This window comes from Thermobia domestica, chromosome 2 (genome assembly GCF_964235325.1).
Source record: "Thermobia domestica chromosome 2, izTheDome1.hap1.1, whole genome shotgun sequence".
In the NCBI taxonomy this organism is placed as follows: domain Eukaryota; kingdom Metazoa; phylum Arthropoda; class Insecta; order Zygentoma; family Lepismatidae; genus Thermobia; species Thermobia domestica.
Window position 1 is genome coordinate 369,790,894 of NC_137455.1, and position 18,957 is coordinate 369,809,850.

At 36.4% G+C, this 18,957-nt stretch overlaps 1 protein-coding gene across 3 annotated transcripts in view; it reads right to left on the bottom strand.

The window, feature by feature from the left end:
* LOC145678832 (chorion peroxidase-like) overlaps positions 1 to 18,957 on the bottom strand; it is an 83,839-nt gene that overhangs the window by 39,775 nt on the left and 25,107 nt on the right. For all 3 annotated transcript variants that reach the window (XM_081749384.1, XM_081749382.1, XM_081749383.1), the window contains exons 5-8: positions 16,401 to 16,574; positions 12,731 to 12,927; positions 7,611 to 7,806; positions 6,472 to 6,669 (exon numbers count right to left, since the gene is read on the bottom strand). In XM_081749384.1, coding sequence (XP_081605510.1) covers positions 6,472 to 6,669; positions 7,611 to 7,806; positions 12,731 to 12,927; positions 16,401 to 16,574 — 765 coding nt within the window. The remainder of the gene's footprint in view (positions 1 to 6,471; positions 6,670 to 7,610; positions 7,807 to 12,730; positions 12,928 to 16,400; positions 16,575 to 18,957) is intronic.

Sequence of the window (18,957 nt, forward strand, 5' to 3'; positions counted from 1 at the left end):
AGGCCTACAACATCGTGACTTTCAAAACCAGTCAGTAACTATCGAAGAAAGACAAGCATGTAGCTTCAGTCGTTGATATGATTTAACATTCTTTTTCACTTTTAACAAGCCACCGGCAAGCAACCAGCCAGGGACAATATATTTTTCCTTATTAAAAAGACACTCCTTGTTAAAAAAAAAAAAAAAAAAAAAAACTAATGGTACCCACTAATGGTCACTCTTAAAAATGGAAAATCTCTTTGGCTCTCTTAATATTTTGTTTGATTCTTTGCGATCAAAGTAACATTAAAAGTGGAAAAAATGAAATGAAATCTTTGGGTTTTACGTCCCACGGTTATACCGGTTAGGCTAAAGGAGACGGTGATGATGAGTAATGAATGAAATGATAGAATGAAGAAAGTGGGAGGAAATGGGAAAACCCCGAGAAAACCCACGCATACGGTGTTTGTCCACCGCAAAGTTCACTTGGCGGGGGCTGGGATCGAACCCGGGACCCCAAGCACCAGATGTGAACGTTCTACCACTGAGCCACCGCGGCCCCACTTTAAAAGTGGAGTAAGAAATACTATTCTTCCTATTGATAGTGTAATAGTGGCTTCTAATCTCCACAACCAACCCCTTGCTAAGCCTATTCGTACACACATACATGCATAAGCTAATTTTCTGGAGATAATACTTAGATAATTACAAACAAGTGCTACAGTATTTTTTTTTTCGTATCAACAGATTATCTCTTTTCCTAAAAAGCGAAACAACATACCCACACTCGGATTAAGAACTTGATAATATATATATATTGAAAACTGGTTTTCCATTGGGCAAACTGGCAAATTTTTATAAATGTAAGCGATGGTTTGGTTCCACCACATCCTTCTTTAACAAAAGGAAAGAAAAAAGAAGAAAAGGAACGTACATAGTTTATCATTTGATTGCTGTTACCAGTTTGTGTTGTCTATAGTTAACGGTTACCACATTGTAAAAAACACTATACACTAAATGGCAATCAGTTACCATACATACTTTTTTTTATTTGGTAAGCTAGTGATTACCGCCAAGGTTGACAACACTTCCGCTCCTCTAAGGACAAAACCCGAAGATTCACGAAGCACGAACAATGGTATTTGCTCGTAGAATGCTCGTGAGCGTTCACGAGGAGATTTTCCACTATCTGCTCGCCGTGGCCAGGGCTGTTCTAGACCTACTTTCAGTGTTTCTTTCAGGAAAAAAATATTCCGTGGGGGCACACTTAGTATTTCGGGGGGAACACTGCTGGTACTATTCTATTTATTATTATATTTTAGACGTATTGTTTTGGTTTCCTCCGGGGGGCACTCTCAGACCTCCGGGGGCCAGTGTCTCCAAGAAAACATGTCTGGAAGAAACACTCCCTACTTTTATCTATATCTATAATTAACCTAAATAAACGCCATTCGTTTGTAATTGCAATATCATTATTCCAAGCTTTTAATTTTGGGTTATCATTTTTTTATATCAAATTTAGCATTTAGCCAAATTTTGAAGATTTTTTCATCCTCATTTTATATACAATTTAATTCTACTGAAGGATAGCTGGCACTATTTTCCAATATTGTTTTAAAAGAAATTTCTAATGTAATTGACCCATTCTAACATGACTGGTACACATATCTTTTTTCTCAGGCATAATTTTGTGTATTTCTTTATAATATTCAGGTACAGTCAAGCTTTGGCACAAAAAAATTTGCTATCGCGTATAATTTTATAGACATAAAAATACGTTTATCAATTTTTATGTTACCTCTTCATAGTTATCGATATAGAACAATTTTTATTGTTACTATCAACAAGTAGCACAGTGACTTGTGTAGAGTTCATATTTGCTTGCTGGAAAAGGTAGGCACAATCTTGTCAGTTCGCCCTGAATATTGTCTGCTTTGATCAATGCGCTATTCAACTCCCGCGATACTAGGGTCTATGTAGATTCCTGAAGTGACTGCCGCGCTATTATTCTTCATTAGTAGATTTAATGATAACTTTAATATGTCATGCAGGTACCTAAACCATCCGATATCTATTCCCCGATATTAGTGATGCTAAAATTAAAGTAGTTTTCGAAGGAAGAAATACAAGATAAATTTTTATGTAAATTTTGAAGAGAGATTGAATGATTTAAAAACTGCAAAGAATTTCCATCAAGAATTTAGGGAAATGTCTTTTAAGAAACAGAAAATCTGGCAACTATAGGAATTTAGTGAATAACTTCTGACAGTATATGAAGATTTCTACCCTTACTCGAATTCTGTATTTCCTAAAAACCTAGATGTTGTAGGTGACGAAAACAGTTTCATCAGATTATTACAATCATGATTCATTTTTAAATAGCAAGCGCAATAGAGTTCAAGTATGATAGTAGATTACTGCTGGATCCCGAAAAAGATGTTCCTGAGACAAAACACTCGAAGAAATAATCAACTATAGATGTTGGTGCATTCAGCATTCCGATTTAAAACTACTAATATTTTATAAAGGAGAACCCCTATTAGGTCAATTAACTTAGAGACTGGGCGCCAATGAAACGGAAAAGTATATATCAGGTAGTCTGTAAAGTATTGAGTCTTTTGCGTACGAGATTATGTTGGTGTCACCAATATCACGTTAGGGTATATGAGCCACAGTGGGCAAAGATTAACGTCTTTTGACAGCTGAAGCTAATAGGTATGCAAAAAGTGGTGGAATCCTTAAAATTAGATTTAAAATATTGCCCCGTGGAGATGAATGAACTTTCAGCAAAAACTACTACGAGGCGCTTTCGGAAAGTAAGCTCCGACTGTGCGTGAAATAATGGGGGCAGCGTTGCCATCTTCGCACAGACATGCGCAGTAGATCCAACCGTAGCAGAGTGAAGGTTGTCTAATCACTAGTTCCACTTTCGTAGCGTCTCAAAATATGTACTGCAATAAGAAAACCCCGCCAAGTGTGAGGTGCGAGCTATTATATACGTTTTCTTACGTCAAAAGAATATTCGGCAGCAACTATTCATTGGGAACTTTGTGATGAGCAGGGCCCGGATCTTGTTGACAAGTCAACTTTCTTCTGTTACGCATAGGAGAAGGCAAGTTCAAGTAAAAACGTTATCCATCAACTCTAGGTTCTAAAAATATAGTTTTTTTAGGATCAACTTTTGGTCTCTTTTTGCTGTTTTGAAATTTCAGGTCATGTTTTAATGTTTTAAGGTTACTTTTAGGTCACTTATGGTCTTTTTTTATTCTTTTTTTCTACATAAGGAAATTTGTAAATGAACACGGTTTACGGATGTGGAAAAGACGAAGTTGAATAATCTCTTTTCTTACTTCCTGACTATTGAAGTGGAAAAACTGCATTCTTAACAAGCTAATGAAAACTAAACTGTAGCTGGTTAACGAAAGGCGGGGGTTGGTAGGTGGCCAAACAGATAGTTTTGGGTTATTGACCACAAAGAATGTTATCACGTGAATAACTAAAAATGCATTAGAAGGCGTACAAGGGCTTTAAACGGGTTTTTATCTATTATTTTCATGTAGTCTAAACTTGCTAAGTTTTATTGTTTAAGAGTGCTTCCTATAGTTTCAACTCGGGAGTGAACTGACGCTTTCAATACTTACAATGCCGTACAATGGACTGATCAATAGAAATAAATGATCAATGGACTGCAACTAAGTGAAACAATACTTTTTGAATGTGAGTGAGAAACGTTAATTAAAAATCCAATGGATATTTAAAAATGTCAATGTTTAATGAAATAAAAGTTTGAGAAAACGTAACTTTTAAGGTCAATTTTTGTGATTTTTAGGGTCATTTTACAGGAATTTTAGTGTCATTTTATAGGTCACTTTTTAAAATTTTTTAGGTCAACAAGATCCGGGCCCTGGTGATGAGTAAAGGAATTGTTCGTGAATGGGTTCGTTCATTTAAAAATGGAAGAACAAACATTCATGACGAAGAAATGAATGGCAGGCCATCAGTGATCACTGATAAACTCGTTCAGAAAATTGATGGAAAATCGGTGATTATCATCTCTTCATGCATATGAAGAATGACTTGAATCCCAGTGCTTTGGTGATGATGAGGAGCTTAAAGATGTCGTCACAGGCTGGCTTAAGGCACAGGCGGAAGATTTTTATGCTGATGGAATTTCTAAGCTGATGTACAGATATGACAAATGCTTGAGTGTTTATGTTAAAAAAAATTGAGCAAAGTAGGTTTTCAGATGTATATAATTAATTCTTCTCATTCACTTCGGTGTTTCTTTTTAACCAATCGGAAGTTACTTCCCAAACGGCCCTCGTATATTTTACAATTTTATTTCGATAAAGGTTAAAATGCTGCGCAGCGCAGACCCCTGAAGAAATCTGTGCTGTTTATGGACAAGATATGATATCAAAAGCAACAGCCAAAAGATGTTTCAGCAGCTTTCCTTCTGGAAATTTGGATGTCTGGGAGATGCTCCTCCCAGTAGGTGATCAATCACAGCGAAAGTGACTTGAAGATCTACCTCCCACCAAAATGCTCCAGTTTAGAATAATTGTAATGAGATATCCCTTCTCATGAGCAAATGCCCTGCTTTCAACCATTAGCATAAATAGAAAACTGGCGTTAACTTCAATAAAATGTGACCACAGAAAATAAATATTACAATCTACATTCCTCATTGCGTTTTATTTAACGTAATTTAAAGAAAAATTCATTCACTTCAGACGCAAAGAGCATTTAGTGAAATTATTTGACAGGGACTATATTCATTTATTGTATATTTTCATTTCTAGTTGACCTTTTATTATAGATGTGAAAAACATGTAGAAAGTGAACTGAAACACAGTTTGTAGCCTCCTCTCGAGAAACTGGATCATAAATTTTGTTCATACAAATCTTAAACAGAAGCGCTTAGAAACCACAGAATTTACAACTTCGAATATTTCAGATGTAATAGGATAAGGCAAATTATGTACAACTAAAACTTCTGATAACTCATTGATTTTAATGAAAATTAAATTACTTTCGGTGGAAAGTTACGGAATAGTTATTAGATTTTGAATTTGTTAGAGGCCCCTAATGATATGCGATAGAAACTTAAGCTTTCACCAAATTATAACCTAAAATGAGTTGTTTACAGTGGCATTGATTACAATTGCAAAATTCTGCTCTCTATTGAAGACTTTCTCTTTAATGCAAGATTTCACAATGTTATCTATCGGGCAAGCGCTAATTTATGCAAGTGACTATCTGTGTTATGAAATTATTATTGACCAAGGGTGCCCATCAGGGGGAGGCAAGGTGGGGCTCTCGCCCCCTTCCCCAAGAGGAAATTGTACTTGGGAATATTGAAAACCCAATAGAATTTTTACATTAGTAACAACAAAATTTGAAACTATATTTGAAACGTCGCTTATACTTGTCCCCCTTGGAAACCACAACATGGGCGCCCTTGTGTGTGTTAGTTGTATCCCCAATCCTAATTCCAGTACTGTGCCTTAGGGAGGGCGAGCGGAGAGACGGCCGCGGATGCCGAAATAACGGGGCACAAAATTCGAGTAAAAAGGAAAAAGAGAGGAAAAATTACTTGGATTTTTTCTATGGAGGCGCCGTCGTATACTCTCGCCCCGGGCGCTGATTTTCCACGGCACGGTACTGCCTAATTCTAAAACCTAACCCTCCGTTAGAAAATATAATTATTCGCCTCCATTATAGCTGGTTAATTTTAATTTTCAGATTCATTTCTAAAGCACAAGGGAAGAAAACTTGCCACTTAAATTCCGAACCTACTTGCTTGTCTCAAAATTGACTCTTCCCTCATCAAAATCCGCAGATAAAAGTAAAAAAATATAGCTGTTTCCGAAAATTCAGTTAACAATTAACAACTTCCACATGTTAATGAATACTGTAGTATATGATATAGCATTATAATGACAAACGTGAAACTGTTTCGGTGGAGAACCTTATAATTGAGATGATGCTACTGAATACAGCGGTGGCTCAGTGATGAAGCAGTCGCTCCTGGTGCGTGAGTTCCCTGGTTCATCCTAGTTTCCACGAATTGGGCTTTGTGGTTGACAAACACCGTGTGCGTGGGTTTTCTCAGGACTGTCAGTTTCCTTTCATTTTCGTCACTTCAATATTATTATCCATCTCGTCATCATCACCATGTTCCTTTTAGGTTCGGTGCGTAATCATGCAACGTTAAACTCTTAAAATAACGGCACTACATATATTTGTGCCATCGTGTTACAAGTCCATGTCATATTTTATACCAGTGCCTATTTATGAGATATGCACTCTCAGTGGCGTATTCAAGGAGGTTCGGGATTTAAACCCCTTCCCTTAAGTAAAATGTGAAAAAAATTCACTAAGGATATATACAAAAATCGCACTTGTCCTGAAATAATTTGACATTTAACACTTGAATCCTCCTTGATTAAATTCTGCGTACGCCACTGTACATTCTTGTTGACTACTTACCGAGTATAATTGGCAACCACTCGTTGTACGTAATATGTTGTAATTCTGCAACTACAATCCTTCGGCCTTCTTGAAACAGAACTTCATCTGACCAATTGGGATTCAGACGCTGTAATTCACCAACAACTCGATTGTGCTCTCTCAACCATAAAGTTTGCAGTGTAGCCAGGCCTGGTTGTTCATTAACCCTAGTGTCTCCTAAAACCAAGAATCAAACAATTATTAGGGTCTAACTATTAAAAAATATTATTAAGTTAATTAATATTAATATTAAACTGTACAGCATTCACCTCTGGTGCATGGGGTCCTTGGTTCGATTCCAGCTCGCACCAAGTGAGTTTTGTGGTGAACAAACACCATGTGCGTGAGTTTTCTCGGGGTTCTCGCGTTTCCTCCCACTTTCTTCATTCCACCATTTCATTCATTTCTCACCATCATTGTCTCCTTTAGCTAACAGGCAAACCCTAGAACGTGAAACAAAGATTTCATTTTATTTCAAACTCAGGGAGAGTAATTGCTCCTCCCCAAATTACGTCCCTGTTTTGTTAATATTACAATAACATTGCATTATCCCACCAAAATTATTTTGTCCTTTTTCGACTATTTTAGAAAAGCATGTTTTATATGTTATCTTTTTTTTTAGAGTTATTAGTTATATTGTAGTCTTTATTTAATATCGTGTAATCAGTTCTTTACCGAAGGGCCGCGGTAGCTCAGTGGTAGAGCGTCCACCTCTGGGGTCCCGGGTTCAAACCCTGCTCCCGCCAAGTGAACTTTGTGGTGGACAAACACCGTGTGCGTGGGTTTTCTCGGGGTTCTCCCGTTTCCTCCCACTTTATTCATTTCATTCATTTCTCATAATCACCGTCTCCTTTAGCCTCACCGGCATAACCGTGGGACGTAAAACTGAAAGATTTCATTTCATTTTTTTCAATTCTTTACCTTTACTTTCCTTAACTTACAATTACTAACCCATGATTCCAGTTTCAAGAGTTTTTTCTTGTTTTTCAAAGAGTTACGCCATCCTCATAATAGAAAATTAGTGATATTTTGGAGCATTGATTAGAGCATTTATATCTTATCAATTAAATATAATCTACGAAACTTGCTACTTATTATTTGAAAGAATTAACACACACCTGCTCTAAAGCAAAACAGGTTCTGCTCTCTAATGGTGCATCCATCGTTCTGTTGTTGTGGAGGTAAAAACTCATTTTGTCCAGAATCAAATGCCGATAAAAGTCTTCCTCCTTGAAACGATCGCAGAGCCCTCATCTGGCGTTCTGTTGAACCATAAATCATGGAACCGTCTAGCCAATGAGTTAATTGATTCATCTGAAATAAAGGTTACAAAATTATTTTACTTATAGATACAATGTGATCGTTTTTATTTGCTTCCTTGATTGTTGGCTTTTAGTGAATCTGTTGTATGTATAAAAGAAGCTATTCTAATTTTAATTAATTCCTTTTCTAGTGAGAATACAAACAGTTCTAGTTTCATCTTAAAATTGTAGACTCTCATGAAAACTTCTATATATTAAAATGCGAGCTTTATGTTAGCACAAGAAAAAGTTGTGCATGTTTATATGTTTGTGGACGGTTTATATGTTTATGGTCAGTTTTTTCGATAATATCTCTGAAACCACAAGCTCTAGAAAGACGTTGTTTTCACTGAACGATTGCAAATTTTGTGTAGATTGTCCAGTTCTAATTGACTATTTTTAAAAATGGTCTTTATTTTCTTATTACATTTTTAAGGGTACACTGGAAATATTGAAATTTTAAAAAGTAAAGCATCATATCCTGCGAGCTATACATTCTAACGCTACATATATGTATACGGAATTAGTATATCTCTCTGGCGTTTGTTTCATGGTCAAATGATAATGAAAAACGAAAAATAACCATTTCTCCAGTGTAAGATGAATCTTTATTGCTTGAAATGTTTTGCCCAATGAACATCATATATCACTGACAGAGTAATTAATTACGTGTGTAATGTATTTGCTTGTTACACACTGCATACAAAAAGAAAGAAAACACTGATAATATATGAATTACAAAATCTAACCGGAAGTAGGCCTAAACCTTGCAAACGATGCGAGATATTAAAAAAAATCTCCCCTTTATGGTACCTCTTGCCGATTTTTATAAAGACGTCTTTCATTTGTGTCTGTAAAGGAACATGTACAGATGTTGTGAGGAATGACAAGGAAATTCATGCTCATATGTGAATGCTGCGCTGTGTAGAGAGCGCAGGTTCACCTAGTCTAACTTTAAAAAGAAACAATTTGGTTAAAATTACGCTAATTCCATATTAGAATCGTATATTCTTAGAATATCCGTATAAAATAATTTATTGAATAATTTTTCGAACGGTAATTCCAGTAAGAAAACATTTTCCTAAGGATTGTTATTGGAATAAAAAAATAATTGAGGCACTCTACCAAGGGCCCCGATCCTGGGGGGGCCGAGGGGGCCCGGGCCCTCCAAAGCTCATGTGGGGCCCCTCATTGTATTTATAAATTTACAATATTTGGCAAATTTTGAATGTAATTTGTCTTAAAATCTTTATATATGCTTTCTTCATCTGAATGGGCCCAGCAAAATTTACAGAGAAATCGGCGCCCTTGCGCTCTACGTCTAAAGGGCACATAGGAGAAAACTAAGTTTTGAGCAAACGCAAAAAGAAAGTGGTAATATTGTACGCTGCCAATAAAATAACAGTTGCTCAGTTCGCAACAAACCTCTCCTTTGCAAAACATAATTTCCCAATAACACTGTTTTGCACTTGTATTTGAGTAATACATACAAATATGCAGTATGTTTCTGTGTTCTTTTTACGCAGAACACTTTTGTAGTACTACTGAACGGATAATTGAAAGCCATATTAAAGTTTCGGAAACTATCTTCATTTACCAAAATGTATTTAAACTGAAACTTATCGGAAATTGTGAAATCATATGTTCAATAAAGTCAATATCGTTCTGCCGCAAAAAGCGATAAAAATTTTTAGCATCATTGACTTTTAATTGATTCACTTCGGGGTAAAGACTCCTTGTAATTCTTACGTTACGAAAATCTACAATTTCCTGAATTGGTCGCCAATAAATAAGCACATTATACTGTACAAGATAAGTTTTAAAACACAGCAACGGACCATTATGTATTGGTTTGATGATAACATATTTCATTAAAGTAAAGTATAGGAAACCATCATTTTTGACACAGCTTGTTTTTTCAAAAAGAAACTGTTCAGAAAAGACTCCCAGTCATGGTGTTCCAGCTGGTTTCATAACACCTTCAGCAGGTGTTGGATTTTCCCTCCACAACATTATTGAAGTTAAGCGGCCCATACACGTAAACACATGCCTGAAGAAACAGCCCGACTTGTATGAAAAATGATAAAACCACAGGCAAGTTGATCGTGTATGGCCTCGTTCATTCATGTTGAAAGTTTTCAAAATCTTCTGAAAACATGTTTGATGTTTTTGCCGTTCTGCATGCATGTTTACCGTGTATGGGCTCGTTCATGCAAGGTGGCTGTTTTATATTTAGGTCCGCCAATCACGACAGCGGAAGAAATCACGTGAGTCTCTCCTCCGTCGCATGCCAAGGTCATGCAGTTGCAGAAAGAAAAAGCACGCGTTTCCTCGTCCTCCACATTTCTCCAACTACTTTCAGTATGTTGGACAGCACGTTGGTACGTGTGTGGGCAAAAAATTCTTTGAAGATGCATGGTGAAAGAAACCTTTCATACATGTTGGTAATGCAAGTGCGTGCGTCTATGGCGCGCTTTAGATACAGTAAGGCTGTGGATTACCAATCACTTCCTTTTGTAAAAGTTTTCTTTTTGATCAGACCGAACTGTCGGTCGTACTGGGAGAAACCTCTGCCCTCTGACGGGAAAAACTTGAAGAACATCCTCTTTATCAACTCTTCCAAGCCAAAGAGTAAACTTAATCATTAGAAAATTCCTACTTTGCCCATCGCTGGCTTCAAAAAGCATATGACATCACAGATGTTGAACAGGTGTACCACCCTCATTGTTTGAGGTATTGACATGAAACTGGCACCGTTGAACTTTTAGACCACGTATCCCTTTTACTTGAATCTTGTAGCTGTCATAAAAAAGCTTGCATCCCGATCTTTCTATTTACTGTTTACATGTTACATCTTCCTGAAAGCAAGAAAGGTATCTCTACCCATACAGGACTGCACTCTAGTGGACAAACAGTGAGCCTCCTCATTAAAAACTTGTATTTTGGCACACTTCCCCTCCCTGTCCAAAAGAAAGCCATGTTTTGGAAGCGGAGAAATTGTTTTTTTCTTTATGTCAGCGGGAGGGCGATAGCAAGTAGCAAGCAAGACGACCCAGAAAGTTGCACACGGTTTAACTCCTTGCAAGATGGAAAAAATGTTGTATGTCCTTTTCAAGATTATGTTTACATGGAGAAATATAGTAGGGTTGCAAGGTCTTTTTTTTATGACAGCTACAAGATTCATGTAACGTGACAACCACGCCTACACACGAGAACTGGAATATGCAATCTACGTAATAAGGGCAGATAACATTATGTGCCTTTTTTTTTTTACGTAGACCGCCTCAATTGTTCAAATAAAAAAAAATTAGACAATATAAATGATCGAATAAACATAATATTATCGAGTAAAGAATCATTTTAGAATAAAATATTATTGTTCGGACAAAGATACATAAATGTAATAAGTGTTCAAACAAAAAGTAAGTGCTTAAATAAATAATAAGTATTGAAATAAAAAAAATATGTTAGAACATAAAACATATTTCTAGGTAAAGAATACTTGTTAGGACAAAGAAAAATTGTTCGAATAAGGAAAAAATTTAAAATAAAGAAAAATAGTATTCAAAATTATTCAATATGGCATTTCTAATAATAGAAGAAAATTATTCAAACATGTTTTCCAATTGTAATAATTACCTAATAATTTAAACGTAATAATAATAATAATAATAATAGGTTTTCTGCCATTATTAGTAGGTCACTTGCAGGAACTGAGAAGCTTCCATCCTCTACGCCCTTCCGCTAACCTCTTCGTCTTCACGTATGATTTTTCTGCTTTGATATCGTCCATTAACTGTGGTCTCCTTCGCCCCTCCCTCTCTTTCCTGCCACCATACCCTCTAGCACGTCCCTCATGATAGAGTTCCTTCTTAGCCAATGTTCTAACTAGGTTTTTCCTCTTTCCCTCTTCTTAATGGTATTTAAAATTGTTGTTTTTCCCTACTATTTATAACACTCATTCGTTTCCCACTCGACCTAGCTAATTCTATAAATTCTTCTCCACACCGACATTTCGAAAACCTCCCACTGTTTTTTTTTTTTTTTTAATCATTTTTGCGTAATGTCCATGTTTCTAACCCATATAGTCAATACTCTACAAGACTATTTTATGAGTCTTTTACTTAACTCTTTATTCAAGGTCCCATAAAATAATGTTTTCTTCCTCCTAAAGGCTTCTTTCGCCATTCCTATCCTTGCTTCTACTTCTTGTTTACATTTCGCATCATCACTAATAATATTACCCAGGTATCGAAAACTAATTATCTGTTTCATTTTCTCCCGTCCTACTTCTATATTTGACACTGACCCCTTCGTTTCAATCACCATGGCTTTTGTCTTTCTAATATGTATTTTCATCCCATTCTCTTCAGTCTTTCCTCAAGTTTTCGAACATCTTATTGGTTTTCTCTTCAGATTAAGCAACAAGCGCCATATCATCTGCAAAACGTATACACCTAATCATGTTACCTCCTACTGAAATCCCGTCTTCATTTTGTAGACTCTCTTTTATTATCTCCTCTAAATAGATATTAAATAAAGTTCGCGAGAGATACATTATTATCGAATTCCCCTTCCAACTGCATTCTTCTCTGTCATTTCCTCCCTATTCTAACACTTACTTGTTGGTTCATAAGTTTCTTATGAGTCTTCGATCTTTCCATTCCAACCCAACCTTCTTTAGAACTTTCACCAACAATTCCCAATTCACGCGGTCGAAAGCCTTTGCTAGATCAATAAATAGCACATACCCCTCTTTTTCTATAAACTCTTTACCGAGCACCCTTAATAAATCCCGAATGTTAAACCGTAATCAATCAAGCAATTTTAATTATTATATTCATACGAATATATCTATACGATAGATCAATCTGTGCTTAGCATTAACAAAACATAAATTAAGAATCTATGGTCTTTATGTAATTTGATTTCTGTACCTGATCTGCAGCTCCAAATGAACAGTCAATGCTTGGAGCCAACATAGATCTTACAAAATTCATGCACCGTTGTCCAAATTGAGCGTAGAATGGATCATCAGGTGGTATTTGAATAGGAAAGCACTGAGGGTGGCGCTGATTGGGTGGTAATACGTCAGCATTATTATTGGCACAGCATTGTATCCCACTACCATTACCTGAAAAAAATATGAAAGAAGAATGTTCTTTGGTAAATGATTATAAATGTAATATATTAAGAAATACTATGGCGACGTGAGATAATTGATATTTCAACAAACACAAAATTAACTCCGTGGCATAACACATTGACTGTTAGACAAGAGTTCTCATCCTCTCTAAGGTAAATGATGCAATCACTTGACAAACCGCTACTTGGAAAATAATGTCTATTTTTGAGCTTAATTGTTCTGATATCTAACATTCCTTCCTCCGCACCGTCCCAAGGTATGAACTTAATGGAATTCTTATTTTTTTAAAAATGAAATGAAATCTTTGAGTTTTACGTCCCACGGTTATGCCGGTTAGACTAAAAGAGACGGTGGTGATGAGTAATGAATGAAATGGTGGAATGAAGAAAGTGGGAGGAAACGGGAGAACCCCGAGGAAATCCACGCACACATTGTTTGTCCACCACAAAGTTCACTTGGCGGGGGCTGGGATCGAACGCTCTACCACTGAGCCACCGCGGCCCTCGGAATTCTTAATTACCTTATACATTTTATATATAATTAGCCCTCCTTGGTGGTGTAGTGCAGACATATCAAACTCATAGCCTTTAACGCCTGGGCTTTTGGGACTTTTAAAGATAAATTTTAGACTTTCGGTCAAGCTGTATCATCACTATTTATCGTAGGAATTTGGTTCGTACCCCCATTCTCTTCAGAATAAAGCAATCTTCCAAACAGTACCATTCACATGTCCATATGATATACCTGAAACCGGGAGTTCGAAGAAAATGGGGACTTTTCTTTAAAAAAAACTCCTTTTCCAAAATTTTAGGGTCCTCGGGACTGGCCCTGTGTTAACGTACAGATATCAAAATTACTTGAAAAATACTAAAATAATGCATGTGCAAAATATCTCTTAATATTTTTAAACAAAATTTGCAACGGAACAAAATAAGCCTTTTGCATTGTATTCTTGAAGGCCAAACAGATGACGTCATGACCCTACCAACTTGACGAGCTCCTTCTCAAAACTTATGTGATCTGTTTCGCAATGCACTTACGACTGAACAATAAAAAAAATCCAGCAGTAATAAATGTTAAATGAGGGTTTGAAAACAACCCCTTAGGTTGCATCAATTTTTTAATATAGAGAATAAGCCAGGTAGTACCCACGCAAGGCTATTAAATAACCTAATAATCTGAGGTGAATGCAATAAAGATCACGCATGGGATCTATATATCCAGAAGGAACCTATATGTGTGGGGTATATACACCCACTTTTATCCTTTAAGACGTTAACAAACTGACTCCACTCAATAAAGAGTAAAGATCCCTAATAGCAAGAAAGCTTGCAGCCAATTGACGCGTGCTTGGCTTTTGGCTTTCTCTTGCACCTGAAACACATGCTTTCATACAATCTGCCGTTTGTTGTACTTGCAAGCGATGCTTTAGATCCTTTCTAGAGGCTACTGGCTTTTGATTGGCTTGTAAAACTCTTGCGTCAAGCTTGAATGGAACACTGAATGCAAGGTTGCCCCCATGTAAACTCGTTACTGAAATCCAGTTTGTGGCATGCTTGCACGTTTGTCAATCAAACTGGATGCAAACTTGACCTACTTGCAATTCAAGCTTACAGCAAGCGCTAGTTGACTCTGCTACTAGAAGGTATCATAGCCGGGAGGGTGTCCACCTAAAAATTACAACCTTGTACTATGATTTTAAAAACAGTCAGATTTCCCTGTCGGATCCTGTTCTAGTCTATTAAATTATGGAATTTGGTTTACCAAAACTCCTTTCTATATTTACATTGTCTCTGTGTGTTCATCCGTCCGGCAGATAAAAAGGTCTTTAAAATAAACTACTTGGTAAATCACTATCAATCTTAACCATAATGTAGAGCAGTGTTTCCCAACCTTTCTGAACTTGCGGCACACTATGGGTGTAGCTTGAATTGTCGCGGCACACTCATAGAAATTATTATTTGTGAATATAAAATATCGTGGTATTTTTTTCTTTGATTACTGATCTCCTTCTCACAGAGAAAAAGGTCGATAACTGGTTTTCCCCCGTGTAAATCATTATGCTTATTTTTCATTCTAATTTAAAAATAGAAAACAATTGCAATGAAGTATTGGACTTAGGTTTTAAAAAATACGCTTTCTTTTTCGAACACTGTATTCAAGCTTTCATTAAGAAGGAAGGTCACTAAATAACAAACGAAGAAACAAATCTCTTTTACTTGTAAAACACAAATATAGGTAATTTGTATGCATGTTCGCTTTGTTGAAAGAATTGAATGATATTTTAAAATTTCAAGTGACGAAATAGTCTGCAACAATAAACAAGCAATAATGGTCATAACAATGATAACAAATACTTTTTTGAACATTAAAAATGTACAGAAAAGTAACACGGTATGAAACTTAAAATTGTGGTCTAATAGTAGAGGTTCACAGTAATGTAAAACACAAATGTACATTTTTCCTTATGTCTTGCAATTTTACTGCTATAGAATTAATAATTTTGTTTTGATTTCCTCGCGGCCCACCAGTGTGCCTCAGCACACCGGTTGGGAAACGCTGATGTAGAGAGTCAAAAGTTAGGAATTGAGCATATTTGATGGTGGTAATCCATCCACCGGAAATGGTAGAAATCGATCACTTCCGGTTTCAACGTTGGTCATTATAAAGCTAAAACGGTAATAGATAGCGAGAGCGGTCTCCTGCAATCGATTAAGCGTCCCATTTCACTTCTATCCTTAACTCGGTACTAAAACAAAAAGTGATAGACATTCTCTTCAACTTCCGGTTTCAGTATTCATATAATACAGCAAAACCGATAAGTGTATTTCGTAGAATCGATTGATTTATCGTTCTGAGAATAGGTACCATACTCTCAATTATTTATTGGAAGCGGAAATGACACAAATCAACCACTTCCGGTTTTAACATTGATCGCTATAGAGCAAAAAAAAAAAAAACAATATTAGATAGCGAGAAGTAGTTTTCTGTAATCAACGACGCGTCCCAAAAATATATTTCACTTCTCCCTAATCTCTCTGCTTAAAGCGGAAATGAAAGAATCTACTACCACTTCTAGTTTTAATGTTAATTGAGAAAATATCACGTCATGAAAACCAAACTTCTTCGCGTGGTGTATACGTAACATTGCTATTTTTTTAACTTATTAGACGAAGAACGGTCATTATAACCAGGGGCGGATCCAGGATATGATCAAGGGAGGGGCTAAACCATATTTTGTCGTTTTATCCAGTGTAAAAAAAGCAGGATTGAAGCCCATTTTATCCAGTGTATACCTGTCAAGGGGGGGCTATAGCCCCTTGGATCCGCCACTGATTATAACTATCATAGGGGAAAAGCTTTATAAAGACAGAAAACAATCTAAATCAAGACACAATAAAAACAATGGAACTGAAAATTATACATTGCATTAATGTACCATTCTTAAATCTTTTACTTACTGAACCTGAATACTGGTGCTTGGGTGAGGTCATGGTCCAAAAATTGACCAAAATTCATCAGGAGATGAGTCCATCTTGGTTCAGGAATTGGTCGATCAGGAACAGCCCTTGCACTTACCACTCGGGCACTCGGTAATTGAGATCCATCGACAGAAACTCTAGGAATGTCCACTCCTTAACATATGGAAAGAGAAAAAATGTATTAAATATATGGGAAATATTCCTTAATTAGGATTGTTAAACAACATCTAATTTGAATTCTGTAAAATCCTATTAGCGAAAGATGAAATACACCCTAATCGATAGTATGCATTGAGCTGAACAAAATTATATTGGTGTATGAAAATCCTTATGCGTACTTTTTGACAAAATCGAGAAAAAGTTTTTCATAGTTTTGTATTTAGAGGAAAGATTTTATGCAAATGAGTTGAACAGACAAATTGTAGAATTTGGAGTTACAAGCAAGGGTCCCGATTTCTCTGTAAATTTGAGGGTGGGGGGGGGGGCATTCAGATGCAGAAGGTATATATATGAAGATTTTAAGACAAATTGCACTCCAATTATGCCAAATATTGCATATTCATAAATATATTAGGGGCGCACATGAGCTTTGGGGGGCCCGGTCCCCCTCGGCCCCCCAGGATCGGCGCCCTTGGTTACAAGAAACTCGCGCATTATTGAACAAGGGCGAGATTCTAAAACGGCCATTTGTGTGTGGGGGGGGGAAGTAGATGTGTGTGTGCCATGCCTCGCAAGAAAACTTACCAATTACGGTACCGTTCTTGAAAGGAAAGAGGAGAAAAGCAGCAATACAAAAAAGAAAAAGAAAAAGAAAAAGAAAGAAGAAAAGGTCCGACAAGGATACTCATTGTCATCATTGTTTAATCTCTAACATTAAAGAAGGAATAAAAGAAATCAAGGACATTCGCAGAATAGGAATAACTGTTCTTGGACAGAACATAGACCCCTGCACATGCTTACATTTGCGGACGATATCGTAATGTTGAAAGAAATTAAATGTCGAATATCAACAAAGAAAATAAATGTCGACTGAAAGCAGGGAATTCGTGTTATTATTCAATTCAAAATGTTTTGTCATAGCAAATTCTGTCGAGGAATGTGAAGCTTAAAATGCATAAAGCGATAATCATGCATGTTGTACTGTATGGTTGTGAAATATGGTCTCTTACTCTGAGAGAAGAACACAGACTGAAAGTATTTGAGAACAAAATCCTAAGATGAATATTCAGACCCAACATTAACACGAATGGGGAATGGCGGAAACTTCATAACGAGTAAATACATAATTTATACTGTTTACCTAACATTGCTAGGGTCATTAAGTCCAGGAGGCTAAGGGGGCAGGTCATGTAGCCTGGATGGAAGAAACTAGGAACGCTTTCAAAGTCTTAACTGGAAGACCATTCGGAAAATGATCCATTAGGAAGACCTAGGCGCAGATGGGAGGACAATATTAACATGGATCTCCCAGAAATAGGATACAAAGTGGAAATTGGATCTTTGGGCTTTTGTGAACTCAGCATTGAACCTTCGGGTTACATAGGCCATAGAGTTATTTTTTTTTAATCGTAATGTTGACAGATAATAAGAGAATATTAGAGACAGGGCTAAACGTATGCAACAAAAAATGAAATTTTTGAGTTTTACGTCCCACAATTATGCCGGCTAGGCTATAGGAGAGGGTGATGATGAGTAATGAATGAAATGGTGGAATGAAGAAATTGGGAGGAAACGAGAGAACCCCGAAGAAACCCACGTACACGTTGTTTGTCAACCACAAGGTTCACTTGGCGTGAGCAGGGTTTGAACCCGGCACCCCATGCGCCAGAGGTGAACGCTCTACCACTGAGCCACCGCGGCCCCCACATGTGCAACAAGTACTTAGCAGCAAATTCGATATGAAGATCAAAGAGAGCAAAGCAAAAGTTATGAGATGGGCTAGAAAAGAAATAACAAGAAAATTGAAGATCAAAATAGGTAATCACCTGCTTAAAGAAGTACAGGAATTAGAACTCTTTAGAAACACTAGTTAGCACGCAGTTCACATTTCACTCAATAGATGACTCTGAAACTTGAATTGAGAAATTTAATAATGTATCTCACTTCAGATGTAAGTGGCATTTGTAAATTTTAGTTATTATATATCAGAAACTTCTTTCGTAGGGAGGAATTTACGTAACTTGAAGACTGTCTCTAATCAAAATTTTACGGATTATTCTCATTGTTGATCGGATTTCTCTTTGGACAAAATTTCAATATATACCTCTTGAAGCTGATTCAATTATTGTGAATATTTTCGATACTAATAAAAAAGAAAGATAGGGGATAGGAAAGGGAGATTGGTAAGCTAGGAATATGTGCTGCCATCTATTGCCAATCGTTGAGACTTATCACATACCTTAACAAAATTATGGATCTCTATAACAAAAAATGTACAGTTATTGGAGGAGTTGCTAGGATTATAAGATTCACAGTGAAGACCATAAAATTCTAAATTTTTATCTTATAAGTAACAGTAATTTCTTAAAAATTACGG